Raw genomic sequence first — 12,636 nt, 5'->3', positions numbered from 1 at the left:
AAAAAGAACCAGACCCAGTGTCACGAGACATCTAGCTTTGCCATCTGTCGACCAGAGTATGAAACAATCAGAAGCGAATCCGCTACACCTTTGAGCCTCACATCGAGCTTCAGAGTTTCTGCTCGGGTGACATTCAACACGCCCAATACGTAAACCAAGGCGAGCAGACGGATAGGCAGAAGAAGAGGCATCTCGGTCGTTATTTTGGCCAAAATTCAACTCTGTAACATTCCGAATACATTCCATGTTTTGATAGATCATTGTCATTGTGCACTGCACAGCCACTAGTACTCGTAGAAGGGGCTGATAACTCATTTCAACTTCCCTTCAAATGTTCGCAGTCTCCGATGGATTCACCATCGAAGGGCCAACTCACATGCTCGAGAAAACCCAACCACTACTGCGTGATATTAGACAAGATGAGATTCGTGCAGCGAAAATCCACACGCGCGCAAGCATGCGCTAAACTTACACTTCTAATAGCAGCCCTGGGCTGCCAACCATCTACATGAATTCCATACTACGAACGTACACATGCCATATCTCTTTAATTCAGTCTGGATCGTCGTAGATTATATATGCTTCCGGCTGACTGGTACCGCTCCAGTCTACATACAGTATGCAATACGTGAACAATATTTATCATTCCAATTGCGTGTGCACACAGGCCGCCAGTGGTAGGAGGGGTTACAGGGTATCTGTATCTCCTTACCATTATGGTAAGGAATTCGATGAGCGGGTTTTGACTAAGATTGGGAGTCAAGTCTCAAGTGCAGTCCAGTTTTTTAAAGTCGTGAAGATACGTTGCGGAGTTTTAGATTCTTCTTGTTTTAAAAGATCTACATGTCGTGCGGTCTGCTCACGTGTGCGGACTTCGTGGATAATGAACGCTACACGCGTGCGCAGACCGTGCAAGCGCAGAGTGGCACAGTGGAACTCGGATAATCGGGAACCTTTTCCGATTATCTACACATTTTCCCCGTCGTGTTTACAATAAGTATTAGAGTAGCGAGATATACCTAAGTTTCTTAATTCCGCACGGAGCTCACGGAAATTATTTTTGTGCCTTTAAAAGAAGTTCTTTCAATCCTTACAAAATACTCCATCGGCCCCATGGCCCTGGACTCAACTCGACTTGTCCTTCAACCAACCCGTGGCTACACCGTGCTCTGTCATGTAAGTTGGATGATGTCCTTCCCTCCCTCTCCATGAGTGGTTCACTTCATCTCGTTTAGGGTATCCCCGTGATAGCCCACCCAAGTGGTGTCGATATAACTAGTATGAGAAGAGGCAAGTCTGCTGGTGTATGCCGGGCTTTTATCGGGAATCACCGTATGACCTGTCACTTTCCAAGAGGTAAATTTCTTTCCGATGATCGTCTCGCACTATTTCCGCTACTCTTTCAGAGGCTGTCCCAAGGAGATCTTCATCATCCCGCGGTTCGTCAGGGGGAGCGAACTACGCCGACTAGAAGCATTCGATGAGCCTCCAAGAAAAACTGGGACCGTGGCTGAGGAATCCTCCACCGATGAGTGTACTTGTCCATTCCTATCTGATGCGTTTGACGAGGCCTCCAAGTCTCCATGAGTAATGTAATCGTCAGATGAAGTCGTGATGATTATGTGAAACGATAATTCATCGCCCTATAGCTTTGCCGCAAACGGCAAATCTGTCATTATCTTACTTGTATGTAAAGAACATGCCGCACTTATTTTAATAGCGCATGTGAAGTTTATGTGAAACAATGCAAGTTCTCTCCTAGCATACTTTGATCCATGTGCGGGGATAATGAGTAGGGATTGGGTGTTTGGGTTGGGAATAATGAGTATGATAACTCAGCGCGGAGATGCTCTTTCCGATATTATGACATATGAAGTTTGGGAATCTCGGAAGTACGCCCGTGTACTTCTATTCCGATCTTGATGTATCACTCTCCTAATCATTTCTGATTTTAACAATTTTTGTTTAGTTAAACTGCTATATGTAAACTACTGCGATCAGTTAAACTTTCCCTCAGGGGTGTGCAGTAGACATAAACCAGCCCTGTCGATACATATGCACGAAATCTGGACGATTTCCCAATAGTCATGTTAAGGGGAAAACATTCACAGTAGTCACTTCAACGCGGCGCGAACCAGTAGCGTATTGAAATATGATAGTTGAGTGAAAGGGATTCAAAAAATTTGATCTTTTTGAAATATCTAATACTACAATAGCAATGATATCTCAGGGCAATCGTGAATAACAGACCATTGTCCGATTCCTTGGTCAAAGGGGGGTTCAGCGACCCGATGGAAGACCATGTGGAGTTATCGATCGACTGTTAACAGGCCGATACCCACCGGTCATTTAGGGACTTCACTAGAGCTTGGTCATCTCAAACCGCAATCGAGAAGTTGCGCAAAGGAATAAGAAAAGTCTTCCGCATAAGAACATCCGTAACGGTAAAACCGAAGAGCTGTACATCAACACTGGCTAGGATCCAGGCTTCAACAGGATCCGTCAGGGGGTCTAAACTATTGGATAAAGGCACACTAGCAATCAAATCGCCGTTGGAAACAAACTTGTTGGTCGAAGCTCCACCCGTCAACGTCAGAGTTGGGAAGATTTTGTAGCCTAGAAACGACTCACCTACACCGCTCTTGATGAAGATAGGGACGGGTGGGAGCATGAACTCGGCATCGAATTGAATGTCAGAGACCTCGATTGTGGATCGGCATTCATAGCATGTGTAAGCAGGAGACATATCAACACATGGGATCTCTTTCCCAACGTGTAACTCTGATACAGACCACGTAGAGTCTTTGACCATCAAGTTGGCTACATAGGGGACCGCGACGAACTGTAGAAGAAGTCTAGCTACGACCATGAGGGAGCAGATGGTCCATATAAACGAGCCAATCGGTGCACGGCTCCATGCTGAAGATGGTTTGTCACAATTCGACGCGATTGGCTGCATCCGAAAACTAAACTGAAACATCGACTCAAGCATAAGTGCCCAAGTACGTTAACCTGAGGAAATGAGTGCCCGTGGCGAGCGGAGTTCATATGCCCGTTTGCACATGAAGCCGTCACGGGCACGCGTGCCCAAACGTGAAGCCGCTAGAAACACGTCGCGTCACGAGACGTGAAAATTTTGGAGTAGATTGCATCAGCGTCAGGTCGACTGTTATATTGGGTTCAATGAACTCTTGTCGGCGGCGGCAGTTACAGAGCATTTCCCCCATCACTTCTCCAATAGGTAGAATGAGTACTCTGAATGCGACACTTGACGGACGCTGTTACTGCTTCTACCCATTCTGCGCGATTACACGTTTGTGCATAGCTGATCACTCCCAAGTTTGTAGTACTATCCATCATCGACCGATAATCGAGTTCACTCGGAGGGTAAAGTATTACTGCTTCCACCCATAGAGATCTTTACAACTCCCTCCGACTTGTGTAGTCGACTATGAGCCACCACCAAGCAACAAACGCTTATGTGGACGTCGAGCTGTTTGGAAACCCTCAGCTGTTCATCAACCATAAGAAGATTTCTGCATTCCAATATCAACCACATCAATAGTTTCCTAAGGTGATACGCATATTCATCTTGTAGTGCTAGAAGCAGCGTAAAAGCGCACACATATCGTGTTGACCATCCGGAATCATTTCCTACCCACTCTTGATAAACACAAGTTTACAGAGTTTACTAAAAGAGAACTTCCATAGTTTCACATAGACTTCACATGCGCTATTAAAATAAGTGCGGCATGTTCTTTACATACAAGAAAGATAATGACAGATTTGCCGTTTGCGGCAAAGCTATAGAGCGATGAATTATCGTTTCACATAATCATCACGACTTCATCTGACGATTACAGTACTCATGGAGACTTGGAGGCCTCGTCAAACGCATCAGATGGGGATGGACAAGTACACTCCTCGGTGGAGGATTCCTCAGCCACGGCCCCAGTTTTTCTTGGAGGCTCATCGAATGCTCCTAGTCGGCGTAGTTCGCTCCTCCTGACGAACCGCGGGATGATGAAGATCTCCTCCTCGGGACAGCCTCTGAAAGAGTAGCGGAAATAGTGCGAGACGATCATCGGAAAGAAATTTACCTCTTGGAGAGTGACACGTCATACGGTGATTCCCGATAAAAGCCCGGCATACACCAGCAGACTTGCCTCTTCTCATACCAGTTATATCGACACCACTTGGGTGGGCTATCACGGGGATACCCTAAACGAGATGAAGTGAACCACTCATGGAGAGGGAGGGAAGGACATCATCCAACTTACATGACAGAGCACGGTGTAGCCACGGGTTGGTTGAAGGACAAGTCGAGTTGAGTCCAGGGCCATGAGGAGGCATCAATACGTATTCTTGTTCTTTCTCATAACATCTGCAAATCCAAACTATGCCAGAAATCCCATTGGGAAGCGTCACTCACAGCCAGTCACGGTTTTTGGTTCCATGGTTATTCCCCTTGTCATTCGGATCAAGTCGGCAATCTATAACATCCATCAAACGACAATTTGAAGCTCCTCTCATCCCACCGTATCTCTTCGGAGCATCGGTATAACCTCTGTCGTCTTGATGCTTCTCGTGTAGCCGAATGCAGAATCTACGACGCGACGAATGAGCGAGACGGGGCGGAAACGGAGGACTCACTGTTTGATTTTCTTCTTTCGAGCGCCGTAGGTCTCCGCGTCCTTCCACTTACCGTTGCAGTCCGACTTGCCATTCGACTTCACCCAGCCTCGTCCATTGGCGTAAAGAGCGTAATTGACGTTCCTCGTCGCGGCGTTAATCTTCGCCTCCCCTAAGAATGAGATCGAAAACGATCACCAGGCAGTTGCGATGGTAACATAATCGGCCGCCCAGTAGCTTACATCCCCTCTTCTCCTGATCTGGTCGCTTCAAACCTCCACCAACGACTACGTGTAGGAGGAGGAAGCCAGTAAGAGCTATGGATAAGACGGTTACCATGCAGACGAAGCTTACTACGGGAAATAGGTCTTTATAAAGAGACTGCCCACAGTTATGAAACTGCGCCCGCAATAGCACGCTATCCGAGTGAAAAACTCGTAATCAAGCTATTTGTTAAATGGTCTACATCCATGACACTTGAAACGCTCGGGCAGTTTCAGCCATTATCCGAAACGGGCGAAACCGTCACCTTAGACAACGCGTATTTACGACACCCGTTGCGAGCAGCAACAGTGCTCTTCTCTCGACCTTCCTCACATTCATCAAACACCAACAACGCACCCTGCATAGCGCGCCTAAGACCGACCCCTCGAGGCTACCCTACAGAGCGCCCCAGGGCGTTAACGCGGATCCTGAGCCCTATCGTAATTTCTTTACGATGCACCTTCCCCAGTACAGTCGTGATCCAAACACACTTACAACACAACTATACATCGATTGAAAATCTTATAGGAGCAGAAGTACTACGAGTTCAGACCCCAACACACTACCTACCGAAACAACAACAATCGAATAAGTTCAAACATGATCATCATCATCAGCTACTAGTATCAGCCAATGCGAGCCTCATAGAGGCTGCCGAGCCCTGTCGAGCAACTAGACTGGGCGTCGGCGGGGAGGAAGAATCACCGTCCTGACCAGCGGCGGCAGCAGCAGCAGACTTCAAATCAAAATCATCAACTTGTGCATAGACCAAGTTCATATCCTCCAAGTAAGCTTGCATTTGACGAGCTGATGTCCTCGCATACTCCTTGCACACATCCTCATAGGTCTTCCAGAAATCGTTATTCTCGCGCGCCCTCTCTCTGAAAACTGCCAGAATCCGCGCCGACTTCGTCGTTCCCGACAACAGCCTCGCCGCATTTTCTCGCATATCCGACAACTTCGCCACAGATTGATCCACCCCCTGCCAAAACACCGTCACCTTGTGGAGGATCTGATCGATTCTTCGCAGTTTCCTCATCGAATCAGCGATGAGAGCAGCAGTCGGATCAGAACCACCATTATTCACCAGCTTGCGAGTCACCGCCAGCTGTGCTGTTGCCTCCGAGTCGCTGCCACTAGGCATGTCACTTTTCCGAGAGGGAATAGACTCTTCCTCATCCGATTTCTTCATCGTCTCATCTGAGACGGACCACGCTGCCCTTTCGCCCTGTGCTTCAAGTTCCTTGTCCGAGACCACAGCAGATTCATCCGAGCTCGACTCTGGCTTCTTTCGCTTCTCCGAATATCCACCAACATAACCCGCTGCCAGGAATGGCAAATCCAGCAACTCCGCCACCTCGGAATCGATCGCGTCACCTTTACCATCCACCGCTGAAATAATCTTCCCATCAGAGGGCAGGTTGCGAAGCCTATCCAAGAGGGAATCCAAACGCTCATTAGCCCGTTTCGATCGCCGACTGAGTGTCCTCCTGCCACTGCTATTCCCCATATTGCTGCTGTCGTTGGCGCTCGAACTAGACTCCACGAGTGATATCTTAGGGCCGTCTGTAGACATCTTTACATCAGAATCAATGACTTCCTTAGCATCCATTATAGCCTTAGCAGTGATCTCCCTTTGCTGTGCTGATGGTATTCCAACAACAGTAGTCGGCAAGCCCACTATAATCTTCTGCACCTTCCCCTCAAACTCCACATAGTGCGCATGCAGCTCCTCAGAGCTCGCCGACATTCCTTGTAACTTTGCTTTCACCGAATCCAGCCCAGCCATGGCCTCATCAGGCAGACCCTCCTCCGCGAACAGGACCATGTCCGACAGGTCCTTTCTAACCACCTCCGCAATGTCACCACAGCGACTCAGCATCACCGTCGTCTGCGTCTGGAGCTCCCGTGCTTCGAAAATCATCGCTTGAACTAGCTGAGCCACCACTGGATGATGCCGAAAATGTATATAAATTTGCTGAAAGATCTTCAGAATGTTCAGCTGTGCAGTGCAAAGTTCATCTAGACGGAAATCTTGCGCCGCCTTTTTCCCAAGATTCGCCGCCAAGTTCGGCACGACAACTCTGTTGGCGACATCAGACACGGGCGAGCGAGATCCTCCACGATTTTGAACTGCCAAGTACTCCTTTTCTTTATGACGGTCACCTCGTGTAGCCGAACTCCGAGACTGCGATATGTCACTAGTCTCCATCGGGTCCCCCCGAGAGTCCAAATGTTCGACCTGCATCCCATCGATCGGGGAATAATCATCCTCATCGTCGTCGATGGTCATAGGGGAGTCTTCGCCCGGTTCGTGAAAACTAGCCAACGGGCTCGGAGCTTCCGCGATGCTCGTCGGCTTCAACACTTGTGAAGGCACACTGCTAATAGTCGGTTCATATCCAATGGCCCTCGCGGTAAGAGTAGAGTAAAGTTCAGTGAGTTGTGGTACACGAGATTCCGGAACCCACACCTGCTGTAGAGCTTGGGCAGGAGGGAAATTTCGAAGCCAAGGGTGGCCTAGAGCATCCTCGAGTGAGATCCGATCGTTGGGGTTAACGACTATCAATCTGGATACCAAGTTCTTCGCATCTTCACTAACATGGTCCATCTTCTTGAACTTGAAGTGCCCTATCCGTATTTGGTCATTCATGTGTTGGCCAGTGAAGGGATATCGCTTACCTGAAAGTAGCAGTAATATCAAACGGAGACTTCAGGGATGATAAAGAATGCCGAATACATTACTACTACTACTACTATACCGAGCCCAGTAGCCCGCTTTAATACTACCTAGCATAACATAGAGCAGTACACCAAGACTCCAGTTATCCGCGCGGCCATCGTAACCCACATTATCCTCTTGAGCCTTGATGACTTCCGGTGCCCAGTACTGAGGGGTGCCCACCCAAGTCATGGCTAAACTCGATGCATTCTGTACCGCTTTAGACAGACCAAAGTCAGCCAACTTGACCACCGGGTAAACAGGCATGTCACCAGGCACCTCTTGGTAGCCCGAGGGGACCGACGTGGTAATGCTAGACACCAAAATATTCTCTGGCTTGAGATCGCGATGGATAACACCGTTGACGTGCAGGTAGAGGAGGGCGTCGACAACTTGACAGAAAACGAAACGTATTACGTTCTCGTTGTTGAAGTTGTCATTGTCAACAACATAGTCAAAAAGCTCGCCACCACCAACATACTCCATAACGATGTACACCGCAGTCTGGGTCTCGACAACATCATGCAAGGCTACGATGTTGCGATGTTTGAGACGGGAGAGTATCCCTATCTCCTTATGCAAGGCATCTAGCTCTCGGTCGAACTCCTCCGACAATCGAGCTCGTTGGACGAATAGGCACTTCACAGCAAACACCCTCCCATCCTTCTGTCGTTTGCACTTGAAGACCCGAGCCGTGGCACCGGCGCCAATCTCGCGTCCTATGAGGTACCGCTTGGGGTCGGCCGAGGGACCGAACTCAGGGGTGATGCCAGGAGGGAGGGAGGACGGGTCGACGACCCCACTGCCGGTCGATCGTCTGCTGTCACTATCCGACATAATAACAACAACAACCACAAGAAGATAGAAAGCTGCACAGATGATTCCATCGCCCTGCGAAGAGGAACTCAGAACACTAAAGAGAACATAGAGAAACCATGAGTGAGCACCGACTGAAGACCGAAGGCATTCGAGTATGTCCCTATCTCATCACTGCCACCACTACCATCGTTCAAGTTGATTATCCTACCCGAGTCCCTCTACGTCCCCTCCAGCTGGTGCCTCATATGCATATCACATACTCTCAGTGCAGGGCCGTTGATAGGGGGAGGGTGTACGGTGACTGCTACTGCCCGCAGGCTCATCGCAAGTCCTCCGCCTTGCTCTGTTGGTACATCCCTGTCGGTCCGCAATACGAGCCGGAACGAATAGCACATCCCTCGGGTGTCTCTACCAATGACGAGCGTGAGTTCCCCAAACAGCTGGGGCCCGTGGCAGAGGGCCATCACGTATTATCGACTACGTTTTTGTCGAACCCCCCGATAGCTCCTTTTCGCTCATTCAAGTGTATTCTTGCTCTATTGGTAATAGCCGTCCTCTGTCACCTAAGAGGTAGGCGGTTCAACCCAATCACATGGCACCCAACCCTACAATTTACAGCCGTTCCAGCAAAGTATATAAGCCGCTCTCTAGGGTGAGATGCCGAGGCCCTCCTCACTCGACCCCTTTCAGGATTTTTCAGCAAGGACAGAGGAGGCTGTCACAACTGAGAGACAGTTCAAAGTCTTGCAATCTTGCTCCTTCTTGCAATTCCTCAACGTGTTCCGTCGTTGTTGCTGCCTGTTATGCGGAACACAACGCCTTACCCTTCCCTCAGACCTCCTTACTAATGACACTGATGTTTACTCAGGGGAGTTCCTTCTTATTCGAGGTTAGCCCTCTCTAGTGGGTCACAGCATCAAGTTCACGTCGCGGAATCAGCGGTCAAAAATGTTTATTAGCTGTCGGATGGCCCTCCGCAACAGTCGTTGTTCCTCTGTCTTGGTCGACTGTATTAGATTGGATCTCCTTCGTAGGTTTCGGAGGGAATTTCGTGGCGCAGTGACGCGAATGGGTATCTCCAATTTGAATGACTTATGACCATGTGCTTTTAGCCTTCTTGTGTCTTATCGTAATGGACACATCCCAGCAGTCAGCCATGGCCGACAACGACTTCTACGTACGATACTACGTTGGTCATAAGGGTAATGCTCGAGGGAGGCTGGTGGCTTTGGAGAGCCTCATTTTCGTCAGGGAAATTCGGTCACGAATTCCTAGAGTTTGAATTCCGCCCCGACGGACGTCTCCGTTACGCCAACAACTCCAATTACAAACAAGACTCGATGATTCGAAAAGAGGCTTATGTGAGCCAGGCGGTCCTTGCCGTGAGTCTCTCAAGGGCTATATCGTCCTCTGAGGCTTCCTCTCTCAGGAGCTACGACGTATCGTTGATGACAGCAAGATAGCGAAGGAGGACGACAATCTCTGGCCAGTGCCCGATAAGGTACCACCTAAAGCGTCTCCTCTTCCGTAATATTCCCCCTCAGATTGGCCGTCAGGAGTTGGAGGTCATCCTCGGTGGTGGTCCTGGAAAGGAAGCTGTAATGTTCCTTATTGGCAATACGTGTGGTAACCCATGGCTAGATACACTTGTCCTTCACTACGAGTAAGATTGGATCGATGCACGATGTAGCCAACTCTAAGGATCCTGATGGACTGAAGACTTTCTACTATCTGGTTCAGGTAGTACTCTCCCCTTTGACGTTGTTGTTTGTTTTAGTCCCCCTTTTGCTCAGGACTTGAAGTGCTTCGTGTTTTCTTTGATCGGCCTACACTTCAGAATCAAGCCTGTATAAGGGAGGGTGAACGTAGATGAGGGAGACGGTTGCAATCCAGAGGATGGTTAACCTCAGCAGAGATTGCAGATAGTCACATATTTTCCTCTGCTACTCGCCGGTGCACATTGTTGAGTTTAGGGGTAGGGTTTGTGATGGTATTGGTGATGACCGTATCTGCTGCAGCTGATACGAGATTACGTGGCACTATTCTGACCAGCTAGTAGCTCCTACCAGGGCCACTCACTGTCGCTGGTTGGGTCTCGGGGATGTCTATTCGGATTGTGCTCTTTCACTCCATCCCATCTGTATGCGACTACGCTATTGGGGTCTCGACTTGTTTGCCGCCTGTGATGTTGCTGGCCTGCCTCGTCTCAGATGAGACATTGATTGCGTGCTGATATCGAGCAATGTTGGCTTTAGCAACCTCCTTCTGAATACGGTTACCCACAGTGAGCTCGGCTACAGGTTCAGAGACCTCTCAACTGTCCTAGTACTACATCTTTCTATTTGCCTCATGCGTTACATGACGGGTGCTATGACCATTAATTATACCGAGAATGTTGATAAAGTGACGATATACACTTCTGTTCGTAGTTGAATGCATCATCTAGCCCATTTTTCTATCTATTCTTTGATAGTCTGTTTTGTAACTCTTTTTTGAGTTGGTGTCAGCGAGCTCACTGTGGATGATACAGTAGTTTCTCATTGGAATGTCTCAGTTTCCCTCTCTTCACTCGAAGTGTAGTGTTAAACCGCGGATGAGTAGTCCTTATTGTTATCAAAGGCCTCAAGGGTCATCTGCGTTCATTCGGGGGTGGCTGGCAGGTCGAGGAGATTCTTAGGAAGTGAAATTGATGTCGTAGTAGATGTCTTGAGTTGTCCATATCATCGATGCAACTATGAGTATCAAAAGTTGATTATGGTTCAACACAATAGAGATCCTTATGGGAGGGTTAGTACCTCAGGTTGGTTAAAAAATACTTTTCGGCGTTTCATCTGTATGGGGTTCTTCGATATTTTCAAGTGCGGTAGTAAGAAGAACAAGAAAGCTTCCGAGACTGCTCCGAGTACCCCTACCCCTTTAACCGAGCCTCTAGTGTGTGGCACTTGCAGGTCAGAGGCAATATCGATGAAAGAATACTGACTTATTTCTTTTTATAGTTACGCCCAGTCGGTCCCTACCTCAGCCACAGTGTTTGTGTGTAGCAGCTGTCATGCTGTCAACAGAATAGACCGTTCTCAGCCTGGAGGCACTATGGTGCAAACAGCATCGCAGGTTAGTCTCGTGTTTCACAATCTTGGCATTGATATCTTGATTGGCTCAGGCACCTCCTACTGGCCCGGAGGTTCCCCTAGTGCGGTTGTCGTCAGCTAACTTCATACCGACCAACGAAGTTACTCAGTTGCCGCCCCCTAGTGATCCGAATGAGAAGCCGTGGGAGATCCCGTGTTGCAGTGTTTGTTTGGAAAACCCGGGCGATATGGTAGTAGTTCTGACGGTGTGTCCTTGTCTGAGTGGGATGTAATCAGGTTATATTACCGTGCGGTCATGGTGGTATATGCGAGCCTTGCGCCATGCATATTGCCTGCAATGAAGCAGTCGGAGGTGCTCACTGTCCAAAGTGCAGAGGCCCTATAGAGAGGCTTCTTCGTATAACGAGGCTGCCCAATTCTGATGCCATCACTGCTGTTGAAGTAATACTGACAGTAGAAGTTTACTGCATTTGTTGTACATTGTAATCGTATCAGGTACCTTTGCCCAAGCCCAGCCAAAAGCGAAAATCGCCTCCGAAAGTACCACCACCACCCGGAGAGAAGAAGAGCAAGGGTCACCACGCTGAGGTTGTGGCTAATGCGGCCTGATCGTTGGTTGAATCAGTAGCATTACTATCGCTCGAACGACAATATGGTTACTGGCGGCCAATTTGGTGCGGACTTCGTGCGAAAGTTGCTTAGTGGGTTTTGTAATGGAAGAGGCGCCATAAGCAATAACCTGTTACTGTTATATCATAATCATCCTTATAGACATTTCTGATGAGTTAACAAAGGCACTCTCATCACCTTCGCTGATTATCATCATTCGGAAGAAGAGCGGTCATTCGTTGAAGTCAGTCATGTCGAGTCGGCAATCCTCTGTAACCATGCCGTACTTGAACCTGCTGCTACTGCTCGTTTTTGCTCATATTTTCACTGACGCTCCTTCCCGGGCCAGGGTGCTTCTGAAGAAGATGAGGATCTTGTGATGTAGCAGTAGTATTTATACATAGTAACTCTTGATATCAATGAGGTCTTGCTTTAGAGTGATCACTAAGGCGAGTTAATATTGGAAATGACAGTAGTAGTCATGGTAAAGGCGATAGGGAT

The 12,636-nt window shown here is 48.5% G+C and overlaps 6 protein-coding genes across 6 annotated transcripts; 3 read left to right on the top strand and 3 right to left on the bottom strand.

Moving 5' to 3' along the window:
- Nucleotides 1-1,406: 1,406 nt before the first annotated feature.
- Nucleotides 1,407-1,587, top strand: Pmar_PMAR006078 (hypothetical protein; the record flags this gene model as incomplete). Its single annotated transcript, XM_002774450.1, has 1 exon — nucleotides 1,407-1,587. A coding segment is annotated over one exon (181 nt), but the record flags the coding sequence as incomplete, so codon positions are not given.
- Nucleotides 1,588-2,377: 790 nt separating this feature from the next.
- On the bottom strand, nucleotides 2,378-2,869 carry Pmar_PMAR006077 (hypothetical protein; the record flags this gene model as incomplete). The annotated part of the gene is made up of 1 exon (XM_002774449.1): nucleotides 2,378-2,869. One exon carries the CDS (start codon nucleotides 2,867-2,869, stop codon nucleotides 2,378-2,380), a length of 492 nt encoding a protein of 163 aa, XP_002774495.1.
- An 821-nt stretch (nucleotides 2,870-3,690) lies between these two features.
- Nucleotides 3,691-4,971, bottom strand: Pmar_PMAR006076 (hypothetical protein; the record flags this gene model as incomplete). The annotated part of the gene is made up of 7 exons (XM_002774448.1): nucleotides 3,691-4,050; nucleotides 4,101-4,221; nucleotides 4,281-4,384; nucleotides 4,433-4,493; nucleotides 4,539-4,606; nucleotides 4,654-4,804; nucleotides 4,875-4,971. 7 exons carry the CDS (start codon nucleotides 4,969-4,971, stop codon nucleotides 3,867-3,869), a joined length of 786 nt encoding a protein of 261 aa, XP_002774494.1. The 3' UTR covers nucleotides 3,691-3,866.
- Nucleotides 4,972-5,509: 538 nt separating this feature from the next.
- Pmar_PMAR006075 (serine/threonine-protein kinase chk2, putative) lies at nucleotides 5,510-8,455 on the bottom strand (the record flags this gene model as incomplete). Its single annotated transcript, XM_002774447.1, has 2 exons — nucleotides 5,510-7,578; nucleotides 7,687-8,455. 2 exons carry the CDS (start codon nucleotides 8,453-8,455, stop codon nucleotides 5,510-5,512), a joined length of 2,838 nt encoding a protein of 945 aa, XP_002774493.1.
- Nucleotides 8,456-9,547: 1,092 nt separating this feature from the next.
- Pmar_PMAR006074 (mago nashi protein, putative) lies at nucleotides 9,548-10,386 on the top strand. Its single transcript, XM_002774446.1, has 6 exons — nucleotides 9,548-9,639; nucleotides 9,689-9,819; nucleotides 9,867-9,938; nucleotides 9,982-10,035; nucleotides 10,079-10,177; nucleotides 10,231-10,386. Exons 1-6 carry the CDS (start codon nucleotides 9,570-9,572, stop codon nucleotides 10,288-10,290), a joined length of 486 nt encoding a protein of 161 aa, XP_002774492.1. The 5' UTR covers nucleotides 9,548-9,569; the 3' UTR covers nucleotides 10,291-10,386.
- Nucleotides 10,387-11,245: 859 nt separating this feature from the next.
- Nucleotides 11,246-12,504, top strand: Pmar_PMAR006073 (hypothetical protein). The gene is made up of 5 exons (XM_002774445.1): nucleotides 11,246-11,385; nucleotides 11,434-11,548; nucleotides 11,598-11,756; nucleotides 11,803-11,967; nucleotides 12,022-12,504. Exons 1-5 carry the CDS (start codon nucleotides 11,273-11,275, stop codon nucleotides 12,133-12,135), a joined length of 666 nt encoding a protein of 221 aa, XP_002774491.1. The 5' UTR covers nucleotides 11,246-11,272; the 3' UTR covers nucleotides 12,136-12,504.
- Nucleotides 12,505-12,636: the final 132 nt, after the last annotated feature.

This window comes from Perkinsus marinus (assembly GCF_000006405.1).
Source record: "Perkinsus marinus ATCC 50983 genomic scaffold scf_1104296958234, whole genome shotgun sequence".
Lineage (NCBI taxonomy): Eukaryota > Perkinsozoa > Perkinsida > Perkinsidae > Perkinsus > Perkinsus marinus.
Note: the sequence above shows the minus strand (reverse complement) of the source record. Positions and strands in the feature narration are given on the sequence as shown.

What these genes read in the sequence shown, in the direction of transcription:
- Pmar_PMAR006074 (XM_002774446.1), top strand. Translation starts at nt 9,570, where the DNA reads ATGGACACATCCCAGCAGTCAGCCATGGCCGACAACGACTTCTACGTA. An exon ending in TGAGCCAGGCGGTCCTTGCC is followed by an intron (nt 9,820 to 9,866) that starts GTGAGTCTCTCA and finishes TTCCTCTCTCAG; the next exon opens with GAGCTACGACGTATCGTTGA. An exon ending in TCTGGCCAGTGCCCGATAAG is followed by an intron (nt 9,939 to 9,981) that starts GTACCACCTAAA and finishes ATTCCCCCTCAG; the next exon opens with ATTGGCCGTCAGGAGTTGGA.
- Pmar_PMAR006073 (XM_002774445.1), top strand. Translation starts at nt 11,273, where the DNA reads ATGGGGTTCTTCGATATTTTCAAGTGCGGTAGTAAGAAGAACAAGAAA. An exon ending in CTAGTGTGTGGCACTTGCAG is followed by an intron (nt 11,386 to 11,433) that starts GTCAGAGGCAAT and finishes TTCTTTTTATAG; the next exon opens with TTACGCCCAGTCGGTCCCTA. An exon ending in TGGTGCAAACAGCATCGCAG is followed by an intron (nt 11,549 to 11,597) that starts GTTAGTCTCGTG and finishes TGATTGGCTCAG; the next exon opens with GCACCTCCTACTGGCCCGGA.